A 19,211-nucleotide genomic window follows, 5' to 3' on the forward strand; every position below is an offset into this window, starting at 1 on the left:
CGAACAGGCGACAACACACTCAGTTTACAGCTCGCTCTGGTGGAGAAGCAACCCAACTGCCCAAAAAGGAAAAGACGCCCTTTTTATAAAGCTTTAGACGCTTTTGTCGTCGTCTGATCATTTTCGTGTGGCACCTGATCAGATCAGAACCAGAACCAGAGCGCGAGGTTCTTGTATTTTAGCGTTTAGAACGTCTTTGTTTTGGTTGGAAATATCCAGATGGGAAGAAACATTCCTCCTCGCTGACAGCAGACCGCGGGAAATGTCGCTACTTCCTGTACAATGAAGAGTTGGCGCGACAGCCGGAGCCTTTTGTAAACAATAATAACAGCACGGATAAATAGCACAAAACAACGGCCAACTGGATCGTCATTTGTTATTATGAATACTAGTAAGTCCCATGGTCGACATGCAGACGTTGTGGTTTCGTGCTGTTCTCGTGTGTTTGGGTTAGGTGACTTTTAATGCATAATAATGGTGGGGTCCTGACCAGAGGTTACCACTTATAGACAGTCATATCATACTAATCATAGGTTATACTTTCAGAATGTTTAGCGAAAACAGCCAATCTACCAGCTTGTAAAGCTGCTAATTTCGTTATTGTTTAGTTTGCATATAAATAAATAAAAATGTCATGACCAAAAATAGCCACGCCACGCCAGGTTGAAAGTGCAATTAAGGTCCGATCAATGGAGGACATGTCTTGCTTTGTGTTCTGCACAGTAACTTTAGCTAACTTAGAGCTTGCTCGTTAAAATGAAGCCGACAAGCCGTGGGCCAAGCTTGGCTGATACAATAACGCACAACTAAACGGAGGTCGGAAGTGGATCTAAAGTCTTATTAGGTGAAAGTTCTCTTGCACTGTGGTGATCTCTTTGTGTCTGATTAGTGGCTGTGCTACTGCCTAGCACAGTCCTCTCAGTTTAGAACATGGATGAATACAGTAGACTACTAGTAACTTTAACTTACTGAGCATCCCATTGTTGACAAATAAAGTATACCCGATTCCTGGCCAAGCTAGCTTGTCATGCTCCAAACTGACACAATCTATGTCGATTAGATTGGTTCTCAAACGTTTCATCCATTTGGTTCCATTGTGTACACTCGACTCTCAGAGTTACAGACCTGTAAGGTTACCCCAGCCCACAGTCCACTTGGGACCCCTTCAAGTAACCCTGAGGGTCCCTGGAACCTAGAACCACTGAATTAGTGAATCAGACTTTGATTGATTGATTGAAATATGTATTAACAGTTTGCAGAATTTACAGTACATTTCAAGCACAAACTCAATACAAAGACTGTTAACTGTGAGTGGACGACCCAATTAAGCATTACACTTGTTTACAACAGGGTCCACATTGTTCAATTCATCAAAACATTTAGAGACATACAAATAGACATTTCTATGTAGCTATTAAGGAATACTATCTTATGTTACTATGAACATGTTCTCTTCATGTTAATTCAATGTCTTTGTTCTTGGGTGGTGGAATTATCCGCACATTGTGTTTTCACACACTACAGTAATTGAGCTGTCAGCGGCAGCCATGTGTTTTTCCTGGGGAAGATGTAGAATTGTAGATCTTTAGATAAAAAATTGTACCTATTTACAATTAGGGCTGTCATGATAATGACATTTAGATTTACAAATTACAATTATTTGTAAGTTGTAACACAAATAAGGGCAATTAATAATAAATGGCACATCGCATCGTCACGGATTGTGAGCTTGTAGATTTGCTATTTCCACTTTTTGAAAATATATGTAAAAAAAAATCAATAAATAATTGTGATTATCTCAAAAATAATTGCTATTAGGCGATTATGTAATAATTGTGACAGAAAATCTAAATATTTTCTGAGTCTCGGGTGATTTATAGCTGAAACCTGAGAATAGCCACACATTGGCCCAACATAAACTGCAGAGGTAAATGTTTCACTTCAAATTAGGGATGTGAATTATCGATTAATGCATTAATAGTTAATTGATACGTTTTGATAAGGTTATCGATCGTTTAACCGGTTAGTTGATAAAACTGAGAATCCTAATTTCCCTCAATGTCTAACATACAAATCTACATTTAGCTGATATACAGAAATAATACAAAAGGCATATTATATTCCTCAACCAAATATTTATTTGACCATTGACGAAACAGGGCCAGGCAATGGCATCTTTGTATGTGTGTTCCTCGGCCACAAGCAGACAGCATTACATTCACAGAAAACCACCCAATGATAGAACTGTATAATCTTCAGATTAATTACGATTTAGTTATTTAGGCGATTATAACTATCAACATCCCTACTTTAAATTGAATTGTTCTACTTTCAAATGGTTTATTGGGGCTCCTTAAACATCAATAATGAAAGTAGCTATTCTTCACGATAACAATAGAAAAGAGAGATATACTAGTTGTAGCAGTGATTCAGACAACATGAAAAACATAGCTCTATAACTGAAAGTGAGTGCAAGTCACCCTTTGATCCCACCACCAAATGAGTTTGACACCCCTGGGTGTCAAAGGATGTGTATATTAATGCTGCCAGAGTTTTTTTTTTTAAAGGCGCTAGAGTGCCAAGCAGATGGGCAGATTTTACTCTGAAAAACCCCGCCTTCTATTTCCCCCCAAGACCGGGACGTATAATGTTCCATTACTACCTCGCGCTGTCAAGTCAGATCTCTCTTTAGAAGTGTTAATATTCCAAACGAGATGCTTGGTCAGAAATGAGGACAGAACGTCGGCGTTCTGATCAAAACCATGGAGAGCGCCATAGATTCAGAGATAATAGCAAGATCCACAAAAAGGACCAAAAGACGTTTATACACGTCCACTCCAAGGAGAGAGAGAGAGCTCCTAGCTGGGTCCAAGGCAAACCCTGGTTTTAATTGAGAAGATGTGTATACACGTCCATAGCATCCTAAGTGTTAAAGATCTAGATACCAGATCTTTCAATCTGTTCTATTGGATTTGTGTGCACTGTGCAGTGTGGATTTTCTCACAAGGCCACTTTCTGCTGTTGTGTTTACCAGGTACCTCATGTGAAGTAAAGTGACCAGAGACAGATTTGAAAGAATGGATGAGATGTACGATGACATGGATGGTGTCCACAGCCGTAAGAAAAAAATTCATATCTTTGTCTAGTTCAGTTTGTAATGGTCCGGAACCCTGCATGAAACCATTCCATTTTGTAATATAATAAATGGCTTATTAGTTATTACACTGTTCCAATGTCAAATGCATGCAACTTTATGTTATTAAATGTTCTTCTCTGTCTTCATACAGTCCTAACCACTATGCCCGATGAGGATTCTGTGGATATATATTCTGGGCTGGATAGTCCAATCGTTGTTGCAGGTAAAATTACTGGAACCTAATCTATTTTCTCTATCGGAGCTCAAAGCTTTTTCTGTGCAAGAAAAGATTTAAGATTCAGATGCTTTGATAAAGGACAGAAATATTTCTGTTTTTGTTGGAGAATGTGGGAACCCTTTTTTATTTTTTAGATTAATCTATTTTGAGAAATTAGTTGAAGACAATCTAAATTGTGATTTTTTTTTTATAAAGAATACATTAACAGAGAATCAATCAGTGTAATTAAATGTTTGATGTTCTTTTATTGTAGAGAGGCCTTCTCTCCTCTCTCCTCGGCTGAACAAGTCAATGGATTTATATGAAGAAGTGATCGCAGAGGAAGGTCAGAGCAGAGACTCCTCTCACGTTGAGGTTTGTCATTTATTTGTTGTTGCTGCGGTATATTTGATTCAAAGGGGCAAGACATGCATTAGTAGAAGGTTAATATATGACCACAAATCAGGTTAAATCATATGTTTGTTTGTTTTTCTCCAGTTGAAGGCAAGATTTCAAGCAGCTCATAAAACCATTGAAGAGCTGCATCAGAGACTAGCGCAGATGGAAATAAAGGTTTGCTTATTTGCTCATCACTAATCACTAATCATAACAATGTCATGAGAAATTGTAATTATGTCAAGTTGAATGTCTTCTGTGAAACATGTTTTTGGAGAAGAAATGGCAGGTAATTTATGTTATTTAACCACTTTCAACCTGAAAGTGGTTCGGTCGTGTCATTATTTAGTGTTTCAAGTAGTGAAAATGGCTGATGTGCAAGCTAACTGCCTCACAATGCATTGTAGTAGAGGGCTTGTAGATAGACTTTTCACCGTGTGACAAAAGTATGAAAATATGGTTATATAAGTTAAAATATTTACATGATTGCTCACTTTTCACCTTGTTCTCTCCTTCTGTAGAATACAGGGTTGAACACTGAAAACAACCGCCTCAAAAAGAACATCTCTGCGCTGTTGAAAACCGCCAGGCAGGAGGTGTTCAGAAAGGATGAAGAAATTAAGAAGTTGAACAAAAGGTACTTTTTGGGAACATGTTACAGTGGCCCAATTCATTAGTGTGGTTGCCCCAAAAGGGGCAACCAGACTAGTAATTGTAACACTTTATTCATGCGTATTCTTTTTATTTCACAGTAGTCTTTTTTTTGTCGCTTTATACCTCCCACACTGTACGCTGTACGCACTTGAGCCATATGTCAAATTGACCGGAAAAATCGGGAATCGTGTGCTTGTATTTTGTTAAGAGAAATGTTGTATAGTTTAATTGATATGAATTTATTAGTGAATTAAATTTCCCCATTGACATGAATGGGAAAAGGCAAAAAATCACATTCAAGTATTTTTTCCTCGGAGACTGTAATCACTATAGTTACAAAACTTTTAGGGATATTTCTTAATTATCACTAAAATTAATTAAAATTATAATTTTATAGGTCGGCCTCATGGTGGCGCTATAACAGCCCACTTTACCTTTTGGCTTATAACTCTTGAACCGTAGGTCGTAAAATCAAAATTATTTTTTCCCTGGATTCCTTGGGTCATGACGCATCTCCCCATATAGGCCACGCCCATTTCCGCCATGATGGATTTTCCGCCATTTTGAATTTTGTCCAAAACAAACTTTTTGCTTTTCCTCCTACATATTTTGTCCAAATCTCACAGAAATCGGCACACATGATCTCTGGACATATCCGATTAAAACACCAAATGCAGACTTTTGGTAGTGCGTATCGTTCGGCCGTAATCGTCTTCCGAAGTTAGTAGGAGGGGCCTATATCACAAAAATGCCATAAATCACGAACGGAATATCCAATCCATCCCAAATTTGAATCACATGTCCGGGGTGGTTCAATCAACCAAGTTCTAAAAGCAATTCCATTTTCATCCATAGGGGGCGCCGCAAATGCGAGAAATGTAACCGATTGTCGCAAAAACATGAATTTCGGGGGTTAAATCCCCTCCGAATTACTTACGCATGATCTAAGGCGTGACTTGAAATTGTAATTGGCTGGCAATATTAGTGGGAGGGGCATATGTAAGCCACTGCGGCAACCACACTCTGCAATTTTTTAAAATTGCGAATTTTCTAGTTGCAATCAGAGATTGGAATACATTGTAATGTGATTTTTCTTTTCTTAGCTCCTGGGAACTGTCTGTACAAATCGTGCATTTACAATGCTTTTGTGATTTATAATCATCAAGATTACATTATTTTCATAATCGTGCAACCTTTGTTGCCTGCACTGATTCATTATCTCTTAATTGACTATGTTACAATGTCTCCTCAGTTCAGGGAGAGATTATTCTCGTTATCAACCTCGTATGAATGGAGGGATGGATCCAGGCTCAACCAGAATGACCCCTTCAACCAGCGCCACCAGCAAGCCTCCTCCACCCGAGCCACCTCTGCTGTCATCAGCTGCTCCACCCCCACCTCCTCCACAGTGTCCACCTCAGCCTCCTCCGCCACCATCAGATCCTCCACCCTCACTTCCTCCTCCACCCTCACCTCCCCCGCCACCTCCTCCGCCTCCAACGACGTCACCCTCCAGGCAAAAGCGACATCAAAGGAGTCTGCCTGAGCCTCCTAGTAGAGGAACGGAAGGCTCTACTCATCGGCCTGACCCCTCGTGCATCGATGCGAAACTCACGCGGCCGCACTCCCACACCCGGTCATCAAGGGAAGCTGTGGAGAGACAGGCAGATTCTTCTGTCGGCAAATCCAGATGCGGTTCGTCATCTGCACTCAGCGAGTTGGATAAACTGAAGCAACCTAAGCACTCCAATACTTTTGTGGAAAAGCAGGCAGATTCTTCTGTTGGCAAATCCAGATGTGGTTTGTCATCTTCACTCGGCGAGTTGGACAAACTGAAGCAACCTAAGCACTGGGGCGATAAATGTAAAAACCTAAGAACATCCGAGTCGACAGATCTTAGACACAAACTAACAAGAGCCAACCTGGAGCCCGACGGGGAATGTCGCATGCCTGTGAAAACCCGGTCCCATCGAGCAGAGAAGGACAACCTGGAGCCGAACAGGGAATGTAACATGCCTGAGAAAACAAAGTCTCATCGAGCAGAGAAGTATGACCTGAAGTCCCATACAAGGAGAAACCACACGGACAAAGAGCTGCTCCACAGATCCAAGAGGCCTGAAAGCTCACCGGTAGATCGCTTACAAAGCATAGCATGTAAGGAGCTCTCTGAAGACACTGTTGCTAGAAGTGATAAGGCCAAATTCACACCGCCCGTTGCTGAACATAGTGGATCCTCCTCTGCTACTGCTAGGAGTCGAGATCTCAGAAGAACCAGGCATGCGGATGGACACAGTAGGAGTACTAGTACAGACTCTAAGGAGCGGAAGCTGTCCAGCTTGAATCAAAACAGCGAGCGATCAACCAAGCAGAGGAGCGAGGCCAGCCCTCTGCGGGACCGCCAGAGGAAAGAGGAGAGAAGGCGAGGGCAGGGCGATGATGCCAGGCAGGGGGAACACAGGAGCACCTCGTCGGGGAGAAGCAGAGAAAGCGAGAAGAAAAGATCGAAAGAGCACAGCCCAGATAAAATGAAAGACCACAGGAAGAAAAAGGAGAAAAGGCACAAAGGCCATTCTGATGATCCTAAGGTGGCAGAGAGAAGTTTTGCGGAGGAAAATAGTCCAAACAGGAAATTGTGCTTCATGGAAAAACTGAACCTCACCGTTTCACCAATTAAGAAAACATTGCAACCCACAGACAGCAGCCATCAAGACACTGTGCCACTGCCACAAGGTGAACCATTAGACAACTGTGACCTGCCTAATATTGAAGAGTGGTGTGTGTTAGATGAAACAGAGGGCAGTGTTTTGGAGATGGAGACGCATGTGGAAGGTTACGAACCTCCAACTACTACTGAAATGGCTGATGAAGAATGTGATACAAAATGTGATGAAGAAGCACCCCTGGAAATGCACAAAGTGCAGACTGAAAGTGATGTGGTCAGTGAGCAACTTGAGGATCATAATCATAAAACCACCTCAGTGTCTACTTTGTCCAAGGCTACAGATGATCAATGTACTGAGAATGCAACCTCAAATGTTCCAGATAGTCATAGTAGCTCAAAAATCACAATAGAACATATGGACTTGGCTGCAGATGAGAAATGTGTTGACTCTGGAAGTTTAGAGATTACAACTCGTCTCACTGGCGACGGTGAAAGCATTTCAGAAAACAAGACTTGCAATTCCACAAAAAAAGATAAAACTTCACCACAAATAATCACTGAAAGTCCAAATGTGGAGGCTGTTGGCCTTGCTGAACCCATTGAGCTCAGTTCAAGCGTGGAGACCCCAACAACTACAGCTGACACAATTCCACCTGTGGATATGGCCAGAAAAGATCCAGTTGACTCGTGTTCGAGGGACAATCCAGTCTCTGATGCTACTGAACAAGTCGACCCAAAACCTCAACATACCTCACCCTGTGTCCTGCCCAATGTCTGCCAACAACCCCCACCTCCATCTGCTTCCTCCAATGCAAATCACGAGAAAGAAACACGCATGGAAGATGGTTCCAAAGATGTGGATGCTGTGTCCAGTTCGGTAAGCCCAGAAGAGCTCCCTAAAACAGCCAGGGTGAGTCTAGATGAGGCCATTTATGTCTTCACTCAGATGGGGAAAGATGGCGATAGTATTGCAAGTGAGCCCAGTTCATCTACGGGCTGCATTGGCGTATCCAAAGTAAGCAGCACGACAGAGGAGATGGCACCTAAAAAGGTGCAAAAAACTCTCAAAAACACTCCTGCTGTGACGCCAAAAAAGGACTGCAGTTCTAGCAAAGGTCATCTAGGGAAAGAGAAGAATGTTGAACCTTCCAGTTGCGTGCCCCTGCTCCATGATGAAGACTCGATGATGCGCATGCTGACCAGCCTGAAGCACATCCCTGACATCATAAGCCCGCTTCGGAGCCCAATTCAGCAAACCAGGAGAAGTCAGGCGCGCTGTCATGGCAAGCCAGCTCATGTCAAAAGTCTTCACAAAGGTAACAAAAAAAAAAAATGCTTTTGACATAGTGGTCATATGGTTAACACCCCGAACGCCCGAGGGTATTTAGGACCGTTAAATCGGAGCACCCAGCGATTTACAGCAACGGAACACATTTCAAAACACCCCCGAGGCGATAACGGGAGGTATGATTCATTCTAACGCGACTAGCGACGGGTCTGCGATGGGCCGTCAAAAACATAATCTTTGGTTAGAATTGGACGGATTGATTTAGATAAAGAGTTATTCACGTTTTAAGATTTTCAATCCCATCCACTAAAATGGGGGGGGGGGGGGGGGGGGACATTTTGGATGACGTCCCAACGAGAAATTACATTGAGTGGTGCGCTCGTTTATGATATCAATAAAGTTCCGTCCTGTAATTAATCTCCGCCCTGAGCGTCCAGCGTTACTATTTGATAGGACGGTGACCTCCGTTTATGCCGCTCAGGGGTGTTTCACTTGAACCCATTCTGACCTGAGATCAGATTCTAAAAATGTCTTCTAAATCCTGACAGTTTTCTGAAAAAGCTATGTTTCTATGTCAGTCGTTCTTCGATTTTTCAAAAATAGCAGACCTACAAGCTCGTAGCGCGCCACTCGGTGGCGCGCTATGAGCTTGTAGATCTGCTATTTTTCAATAGCTAAAGCATAACATAATGCTAATACCAAAAGGGGTTCCCGCCCAAAATGGGTTAAGACACTACCCCGGACAGTTTTTAAGCTGCTTCATTCAATATTTTGATATTAATTTGCTATTTGCTATATAAGCCCGATCAACATTCAACTCCACATTAACCATGTTATATTATTGAAAACACTTTTTTTATTTTCTAATGTTGGACAAAAATGTAATAAAACATGGGACATGTGTTTTCATTGAGTCTCACTTGGTTAACATGGAGCAGAATTTGAATGGATAGGCAAGGGGCTGGTCGAATGAATATCTAAATATTGAATCAAACAAAAAGATAATAATGAAATGCCCCTTTCAGATAATCCTTTTAAAAATCTGATTCAGTTCAATGAGCTTGAATGCAAATTATTTAGGCAATCTGGCCATTTCAATTTGAGATGTCTTGTGTGCAAGTGGAATTGTTGGCCTAATAGCCTCCAGAATCAGTAGGAGTCATCGTCATTGGCAATCCAAGTTTTATTTGGGCTGACCAACAGAAATATTGTTAAGGGATGGATAAATAAATATTAGAATGAGATACTAATATTGTTGAATTATATAACTGAGGAAGATTAGAAAGAATATGCCGATATTGATATCATATATGCCAAATTTCATGAGGGCACTCATGACCCTACCACATTCCAAGACATTCTCATTAGTTATTTTGCAGTACTATTACATCATTTGATGATGCCAACGTAAAATAATATTTTTGTCTCCCCTTTGCAGAATTCTCCAGCACATCGGATGGCGTCAATTCCACAAAGTTGGGCGTGAACAAAGAGAACAAGCATCCAAGTTCTCTTAAACACGAATCACACAAAGTGGACAATATCTCAGGTGTTCCTTCCAGTCTCACTGACATGGAGTTGGAGGAAGGAGAGCTCATCAGTGGAAGTGAGGAAGAATCTACTACACCTTCTCCTCTTCTCTCTCCCAAGGTGCCTGAAGCAGCGAGGCCCACCACGGACGAGGAGAGTCCCCAGTCGGCCTCTAGGTCTTCCAAAAAGATATGCCGCAAACGGGTTGTTTCAAAAGAAAGGAGTGAAGCTGAGGCCACCGTGACTGAAAGCCCCACATCATTTAATAGGCGCTTCAAAATCGTTTGTCCAACAGCTTCCTCTACCCCTTTCTCCAGCATGGAAGAAGTAATGGAAACTTTCAAGACAGTGCGTTATCAGATGAGAAAAAAGTACATGAAGAAACACAAAACTTTCCCAAAGAAGACCTTCTATGGAACAATGGACAATTACCACACATCTTTTTTAGAGTTTGTGGATGGTGCCAAACTTGACAACGTATGCAGTCAAGTGGTAGAGCTGAAATCCAAGCTTCGGATTATGTTCAACACTGTCTTTAAGAAGTTGTCAACCAATGGTATTGTCAACCGCATCTTTGTTCAGCAGCCCCCTAATATGAAGCAGAAATTGTGGGACTTTGTCAATGTTCAACTTGACTACCTTTTCCAGGACATTCATGACACAATGGTCAGCTATTGTAAGCCAACAGAGGGAAACCATACAGCAAAAGTAGGGAACCACCCTGAAAAAGCAAACGCTAAGGACAAGGAGCCTAGCAGAAAGAAGAAAGCACCCAAACGTTCTCCTTCACGTGTGCTTCCAAATTTTAGAAGTCCGCAAAAGGATAAGAAATCTGTTCAAACCGCCATGAAGAGAATCACGCCTCATTTCATTGCCCCTTGCAAGACAGGCCTTGGAAGTAGAGGTAAAGATATCAGAATGACCCAGGTGGGAAAGGACAGTAATCCTGAGGCTCGGCCTAGTACGCAATCTCTGGCGCAATTCAACAGTATTAATACAACTCCAGAGAGAAGGAGCAGGACATCTCTGGTTCTCTCTCAAAATAGCTCTTTTCAAGACAGAGGAGATTTTGAAATACTCACGGAACAGCAAGCGACCAGCCTAACATTCAACCTAGCCAGGGACTCACAAATGGGGGAGATATTTAAGTGTCTGTTACAAGGATCTGACCTGCTAGAGAATAGTGCGTCTGCTGGGGACAGCAGTGCCAGTGCTGCCTGGACCTTCGGTACCCCAAGGAAAGATTCTCTACCTGGAGACAGTCTCATTAGCATTACCACCCCAATTAAATTTACGTCTCCATCCAAATTCACCACTCCCTCCAAACTTATCGCAAGATGGCCAAGCATTTCGCCAGGCCGGATGTTCTCCGCACAGTCAAAATTTCAGCACCCGTTAAATCCGGCTTTGTTTGATGACAACTGTTTATTAGAGGTGCCCTCAATCAGCACGGCAATGCCACGGTCCTGTATGGCGCAACAGAGGACCTTTTCCATTCTAGCAGAAGATCTGGCCGTCTCTCTTACTATTCCATCGCCCCTCAAGTCTGACAGTCACCTCAGCTTCCTGCAGGATTATCCAATGACCATGGAGCTGATTTCCACTCCAGAGAGTGTCCTCAGTGCTCACTTGAGCGAGGACGCCATGCAGGACTGCGAGGACGCCTCGGAGCAGGACATTCACCTCGCACTCGACTCGGACAACTCCAGCTGTGCGTCCAGTAGCAGCATGACCATGGAGACACTAGCCATGCCCTTGTTCCAGTTCAAGCCTCACTTGCCGATGCAGGCGGTGGTGATGGAGAATTCCAACGATCACTTCATCCTGAAGATCCGCCAGGCAGCCGCAGACGGCGATGTCACCCTCACCGCTGACGACAGCTTGAGTCGAACATTAACGGAGGAAGAAGCCAACACTAGAGAGACACCTACTCCGCAAGGTGTTTCACCACCTCCGTCGTCCGATGAGTCGTCTCATAAAAGGACAAATTCCTCATCAAGTGTTTCGTCAGACGATTCCTCAGGGAAAATGGAGAGCACGTCCAGAACTCTCCCACCTTCAGTTAATAGCTTGAACATCCCCACAGAAAGCTCTGAATCAAAGCGAAGCAGCAAAGTCCCACCACCACCTTTTTCAGACTCGTCAAGCGACGAAATGGAGAGTTCAACGATGTCCGAAAGAACGCTGTGCATTGTAGAGGACCTATGCAGCACGCCAGAGAGTAGTGACAGAAAGGCTAGTGGGATTTGCAAAAAACGGAAGAAGCACCAGGAGAAATCTAACTCAAAGCGTGTCAAAAAGGAGGAGAAAGTCTCGTATGATTCCACAAGGAAAACGAAAATCCCTTCTAAAGCTCATCCACGTTCAGCTCATGGCATGAACGACCTCACAGAAAGCTCAGAATCAAAGAGAAGCAACAAAGTCCCGCCATCACGTCTGTTGGACTCATCAGGCGACGAAATGCCGTGTTCAATGGTGTCTGAAACGACCCCAAGAAAAAAACGGAAGCACCACCAAGACAAAAAGCGAGCCAAAAAGGAAGAGAACAAGAAAGCGAAGGTCTCCAAAAGTCCAAAGGACAAAGGGAAGAAGAGCTCAAAGGAAGAGAAGAGTGGAGACAAATCCCCATCTCCACCAGTATCCCCTAACACTCTGTCAGCCAAGAATGTCATCAGGAAAAAGGGAGAAGTAGTGATGGCATGGACCAGGTTAGTGAGCAGTTGGTTATGCATATTTAAAAGTTTTCTGAAGCTTAAAATAATCAAGTAAAGTAGTCCATATATACACTGTATATTTTGAAATTGTAGCTCTACCTCAAATAGCCGCCTGGTTCCTTTTAAATGTCCAGGGTCTGACACCATTTTGTGCATTAAATGCCCTGTCTAAATAATCAAATTTCTTTGAAAATGGTTTTAAAAAGACATCAAAGTATCATTATGAAAAGCCCTAATTGTCTGTCTTGTTTTTAAAGAGATGAAGATCGAGCCATTCTTCTTGACCTCAAAACGAGAGGCGCTTCACGAGAAACATTCTCTGCATTGAGCGAAAAGCTTAACAAGCCAGCAAGCCAGGTATGTCTGACACAGCGTATTCTCATGGCTTCATGGCTCGATAATACTGACGTTTGTAGTCCTCATGAGAGCTAGCCTAACTATTTTCTTTTTCTCTTCAGATTGCTGAGAGGTTTTCTCAACTCATGAAGCTTTTTAAGAAGCAAGGGACGAGCTGATTTCTATGAGAATGAATGGATGTGTGAAAGTGTTTTAAATTATAACATGTTGTTAGTGTATTGGGCCATTCACACAGGAATGTTTTGTCTTTTTCAATCTCTCTATATGGGTCCTCTTCACTAATGCCGTTTCTGTTGCCACAGTGGACTATGGGGTTGGTTCAAAAATGTTTCCTTCTGATGATTTGCGGTCATTTCAAACAATATGCAGGTTTCTGAACTGTCTGAAATGGTGCAATCATCATTATCATCATATGGCCTGTCAAGTGATCTTTGATTTTCAAGACAGACTTCGTTGCCAGTTTCTGGCCAGGATAATTGCAGATGGGTCAATGCTTTCCATATCCTGTAGAGAGAAGACTTTCTGCAAAGTCAGTCACCTGTGATTATTTGTTTCCTACTCACTGGTGGTCTACAATCACACGCTTCCAGTGAGAATAGAATGACTGTTCCTCTAGCTACCATAACAAACAGGCTCTTATTTACATGTTAGGTGTGTTCCGTTTCGTTCACGTGCAGGAACATACAGTACGTTACTCCAAATTTGGAAAATTAAGAAACAAGGTAAAAAGGTCAACACAAAGGGCTATTTGACCTGCATAATTGCAGTCAATGTTTTTTAATTGCATGCTTAGCCTTTTTAACACATAGCATATCCCTATTGCAGTGTTTGTTTTTTCTTTCTTTTCAGTTTCCTTTTGACCATATGTTTTTGTGGAAAGGTTTCTATAATTCCAGATTGTGCAATACTCATAAAGTAATTTCTGTTGACCTTGACGGTGTCTAAATCTATTTGCCTCATTTGAAGAATATAAATCTGTTCTACTTGATTTTCTTTTCTTGGTTTTTCCTGAATTCATGCTGTGAGCCCTAGCAGACCGTCTGGAGTCTGCACCATATGACGTAAAAATGTGTAGTGTGTGTGTGTGTGTGTGTGTGTGTGTGGGGTGTGGTCAGTGTTGGCAAAATATTACTTTAACACTAATATACTACTTATTACTTATTACTTTAAAAAAAAGTAATAAAGTTACACTACATATTACTCCCTGAGAAAAGTAACTAGTTACTTATTACTTTACTTATTACTTTTTTCTCTCGCCCCCAGTAATTGCATATTTTGTCCCCAAAAGTCTTACTTTGCATTTTCAACATTAGCAGTCCCCCCTCCCCTATTCTGCAGTGTTTATTTAACTCATGATGATGGATCCATTTGTACACATTGATTAGAAGTAGATTTCGACGTGGAATATAGCTTCTTCCGTATGCACAACTTGCAGCGGACAATAATGTTCATCTCGTCTTGATCACGGACATACTCAAAATAATGCGAATACTTCCAAGTATTGAATGTTATAACACTTTGTTGTGCCTCCATTGTTATTTACATCTCTTCTCTCTAACAGTGCAGTCTAACGAGTTACACACACTAGTTTAGGTTGTTGTTCCGTGTTCCGGACGGTTTAAGGCCCGCCCTTCTGCATCCGATACTTCACACTTATGTACCGACGAGTGTGCATCGTTTCCATATCCGCTCTAGAGTCTAGATCTAGAGCGGATCAGCAGTCTGCAAAGCAACTTGACTTCAACCCAGTCTACCATTATAAATAAACACTCAAACCCACAGTTCCACCAAGGCTCGTGAAAATAGTAATAATATTACTTTTGAAAAAAAGTAAATGTAATATTATTACTCAAAATGTGAAAGTAATTAGTTAAGTTACATATTACTGGAAAAAAGTAATAATATTACTGAAAGTAGTATATTACTTAAGTTACTTGCCAACACTGGGTGTGGTGTGGTGTGGTGTTGCTGAAGGTTGATAATCTTTTCTTATAATAATTCATGTCTATATGTTAATAGAAATAAATGTGTTGCTTCTTAATTATTCCTTCATTTGTGAACAATGTTGAAGCAACAATGTGAATATTGTACATATTTCTTCACTGAAAATAAACATTTATTTATTTATCCTTGAAATTATTTAACTAGGTTTAGTACTTTATACTGTAACTTTTCTGTGATTAGTGTTGCAGCATTTCCTATGTGTGCCAGTTAGCCCACAAAACGAAGCTACATTTTGACTGCTGTATTTAAAATCTGGGTTAAGTTAACATGATGAGCATTTACCATCTTTTGTACTTTGATACCTGCATGTTTTACCATGATTTCATGGTTATATTCATGGCATAGATTAGTGTCCCTATTCTGGTCATGTCATAATCTTAATATTCACTGAATATAGCCGATCTAGCTCACACGTCGACACGACACATTTGTAGACCAGTGGTTCTCAACCTGTGGTTGGTCAGAAATCCCCACATGATTTTAGGTGGGTCTCCACATGACTGATTAGTTGCAATTTAATGACTTTTTAATACCTTTTAAGAAAATAAGACCATTACTGTATCAAAAGTATTCAACAAACTACCGTATACTTCAACTGGTCAAACATTGGCCAAATTGTCAAATATAAGAGGCAAAAATTGTGAAAATAGATCTACAAGCTCAAGCACAGCACCACTCAGTTCAGACGGGTCAAAAAATGTAAATAATCTTGGCGGCCCCCCCCGAGGGGTCGTGACCCCCAGGTTGAGAACCCCTGGTGTAGACAACCTATTTTCAGCAAAGAGATTTGGTGCAGAACAAAAAAATAACAGGATTAAAGTGGTTAAATGAATACAATCAGAGATTAATGATGGAAATCACTGTTACAGCCATATTAACTGAATTTAATTTAAGAAAAAAAATAAGCTTTGGTTGTCTTACTTTACTTTACTGGAGTATTTACATTTTTAATACTTTTACTTCTACTCCACTACATTTCAGAGTCAAATATTGTACTTTTACTCCACTACAATTATTTGAAAACATACATTAACCGCTTCAGCCCTATAGGCTACTGTACATATATGGACTTTTACTTGTAACAGAACATTTCTACATTGCAGTATTGCTGGTACTTTTGTTGTTTGTTTTGTACTTTTGTTGTCAACAACATCACAATAAAATATCTACAACAGCATGCTGACGTGCCACTGGTAGGCAGTGCAATGGGTTGTACAGTATAGTCATGACATAAATATTCCCAAAGTGGGCCACCAAGCATGGAAATTGAGGCCACTGCCTGCGGCTGCCATGATGACCTGCTGGATTCAACCAGCTACTACCATAGAAGTCAAGACAACCAAACCTGAGTTCAGTGCGTACCTGATTTGGGTTCAATGCCTGGTACTTCAAGCTATTAAAAAAAGAAAGAAAATAAATAAACTACAAAACAATACATAAATGATAGGCAACAAAATCAAATGTACAGGCTAGGCCCACTGTGGATAATTGATAAAAGTGTCAGCCACTGACATTGCGTTAAAATAGTGATAGGACTTTAACCACTCAAGCATTAGGCTCTTCTGAAATAAAAATTGATCAACTATGGTTGCAATTTTTGTTTTGAAATATTTTAAGAGAATTAATTGGTTTAGGCAGGTTAAAGACTCAAATTTGTAAGATCATTATAGGTTATGCTGAGAAATAATAATAGATAATAATAATTTAGTTTTAAAGATAAAAATAGCTTGACTGTGTATTGACTTGATATCCTGCTGTACAGTGGTGGCTGGGGGGGGGGGCTGTTAACCTTGGGGCATTATTTATCACGTGGTCAATCAATGATTTCATTCTATAGCCCTAGTTTGCATTCAGAAGGACAGTAGTGAATATTCTGGTGCAATGCATAGAGTGAAGCGGGGTGTCAGCTGGCTTCCATGGACCAACAAGAAACCCTAATGTAGGCTTACCAATTAAGGTGAACGAGGTTGAGTGAAGTGGAGAAAAGGTCCTCGAAATACTGTAAGTATTTTATATATTTTTTAAATCATCTTTGTTTGGTATTGCTGATTAAGCTGAGCAACATGATCTCAGTGAAACTCTTTTAAAATGACCACTTGTGCTTTCTCCTCGGGCACTTTACAGCGAAATAGTTATGTGACAAGATGGGGGACTGGAATCTCTTGGGCGGCATCTTAGAAGAGGTCCACATACACTCCACCATCGTGGGGAAGATCTGGCTCACCATCCTGTTCATCTTCCGGATGCTCGTTGTCGGCGTGGCCGCCGAGGACGTGTGGGACGACGAACAGAGTGAGTTTGTCTGCAACACGGATCAGCCCGGGTGCAAGAACGTGTGCTACGACCAGGCTTTCCCCATATCCCTCATCCGCTACTGGGTGCTACAGATCATATTTGTGTCCTCGCCGTCGCTGGTGTACATGGGCCACGCGCTATACCGCCTGAGGGCCCTGGACAAGGAGAGGCACAGGAAGAAAGTCATTTTAAAGGCCCAGCCGGAGGGGACAGACCCCGTCCAAGACGCCAACAAGAGGAGCGAGCTCAAGAGGCTGGATGAGCAGAAGAGACAGAGGAAAGCTCCGCTCAGGGGCTCCCTGTTGCGCACGTACGTATTCCATATCTTGACCCGGTCTGTGGTGGAAGTGGGCTTCATTATTGGCCAGTGTGCAATTTATGGCATCGGTCTTAGCCCTCTGTACAAATGCGAGAGGCTCCCTTGTCCCAATAGCGTAGATTGTTTTGTGTCGAGGCCAACGGAGAAGAACATTTTCATGATCTTCATGCTCGTCATTGCCGGGGTGTCTTTGTTCCTGAATCTCCTGGAGATATTCCACCTCGGGGTGAAAAAAATCAAGCGGAGTCTGTACGGATACAAATACAGAGATGACGAAAGCCTATCTAGGTCAAAGGAAACCCCTCAACATCAGGGGAGGCCAAGCATCATCAATAACGCGTCCTCCAAAGCCGCCCGGCTTTCACTGCCCAGACAATCACGGCTGCAAAGCCATGCTGATATTCAGGGTCTGCAGCTGGGGGCCACAGGCCGCCGATGCACCTTGGAGAAGAACAGGAACAACTCATGCAGCAGCGATGCAGAGTCCAATGGGCCTCACAGCGATGTTCACCATAGGTGCACTGGGGCACAGCCACGGCTAGCTTCCCTCATGGAGACACCACATGGAGATGTCCTGCGGAACCTACAGCGCAAATATAGCAGGGGCAAGGCCTGCAAGGACTTAAGTGACTTGAGTGACTCTGCCGACAGTGTTCCCTTCCCCATTGCCAGGAAAGCTAGTTTCATGTCACGGGGAATGTCTGAACACACTGTCACAAGTTCATCTAATAGTGGAGATACTCAGAGTGGAAAAGACATTGAGGCCCAACGCCTGTCGCAAGGGGAGAGCGAGCCCACAACGCCCCCTCCACCAGTCAGAAGGATGGTAAGCAGTAAGCACTTACATCATCATAGTTTACCAAAAGTAGGGTGACACAGTGTCTCTGAGGTTAGCACGGTAGCCCCACAGTGAGAAGGTCCCGAGTTCAAATCCGGTTCATGATGGGTTTCCACAACAACAGAGGTGAAGCAGTGGGCATCCACTGGCTATAGGGTCAGTGTCAGTGCACTGACACGAGTATGCCCCTATATTCACCTCTTTTGTTGTGGAAAGTGGATACCCATTTGAACCGGATCTGAACTCGGGACCTTCTCACTGTGGGGCTACCGTGTCCGTGCTAACCTCAGAGACACTGTAATCCTACTAGATGGGTCAACTCAACAACCACGGAGATCAATAAAGTAGAACTAAACGAGTGCACATTAAAGCCCTGCTTGTGCTGCCAGTTATTAGTGCCAATCCTGGAACAGCAAAAGCTATAAAATCAGTAGGGTTCATCTTTTAGCACGAATCAGGGTGCACACTGCACAGTATATTTTCCGATATCTTGTTTGGGACAAAATTACTGGATGGACCGACCAGCAAACTGACAGCCATCCCTGCCACTAGCAGAGCTAAATAGAAACATATTGGAAGGCTAGACAAAAGCAATCCCCCATCATTTCAGGAAGACCAGGGAGCCAAATACATATTGTCCAGAGTTGTCCATCCAGTGCAGTCTCAGGCATATGAAATGTGACAAACTACCATAATGATTTTTTTATGGGTTTTTTTGGCGTGGTCAATAACCTTTATGCTGTGTGCGCTTGTCTCTTTCAGAGCATGATTCTGGAGCTGTCATCCATCATGAAAAAGTAA

At 42.3% G+C, this 19,211-nt stretch overlaps 2 protein-coding genes across 3 annotated transcripts; both read left to right on the top strand.

The window, feature by feature from the left end:
• Window positions 1-47: 47 nt before the first annotated feature.
• On the top strand, window positions 48-14,016 carry casp8ap2 (caspase 8 associated protein 2). Of its 2 annotated transcripts, none has more exons than XM_083790677.1 (10): window positions 48-391; window positions 3,035-3,117; window positions 3,288-3,359; window positions 3,628-3,728; window positions 3,852-3,926; window positions 4,271-4,386; window positions 5,656-8,381; window positions 9,792-12,591; window positions 12,855-12,954; window positions 13,056-14,016. In XM_083790677.1, exons 2-10 carry the CDS (start codon window positions 3,078-3,080, stop codon window positions 13,110-13,112), a joined length of 6,087 nt encoding a protein of 2,028 aa, XP_083646803.1. In that variant the 5' UTR covers window positions 48-391; window positions 3,035-3,077; the 3' UTR covers window positions 13,113-14,016. The 2 variants fall into 2 exon arrangements, with proteins under 2 accessions (XP_083646803.1, XP_083646804.1); XM_083790678.1 differs by lacking the exon at window positions 48-391 and adding an exon at window positions 455-495.
• Window positions 14,017-17,102: 3,086 nt separating this feature from the next.
• gja10b (gap junction protein alpha 10 b) lies at window positions 17,103-19,211 on the top strand (the record flags this gene model as incomplete). The annotated part of the gene is made up of 2 exons (XM_083790054.1): window positions 17,103-18,398; window positions 19,173-19,211. 2 exons carry the CDS (start codon window positions 17,103-17,105, stop codon window positions 19,209-19,211), a joined length of 1,335 nt encoding a protein of 444 aa, XP_083646180.1.

This window comes from Protomyctophum parallelum, assembly GCF_964188405.1.
Source record: "Protomyctophum parallelum genome assembly, chromosome: 19".
Taxonomy (NCBI): Eukaryota; Metazoa; Chordata; class Actinopteri; order Myctophiformes; family Myctophidae; genus Protomyctophum; species Protomyctophum parallelum.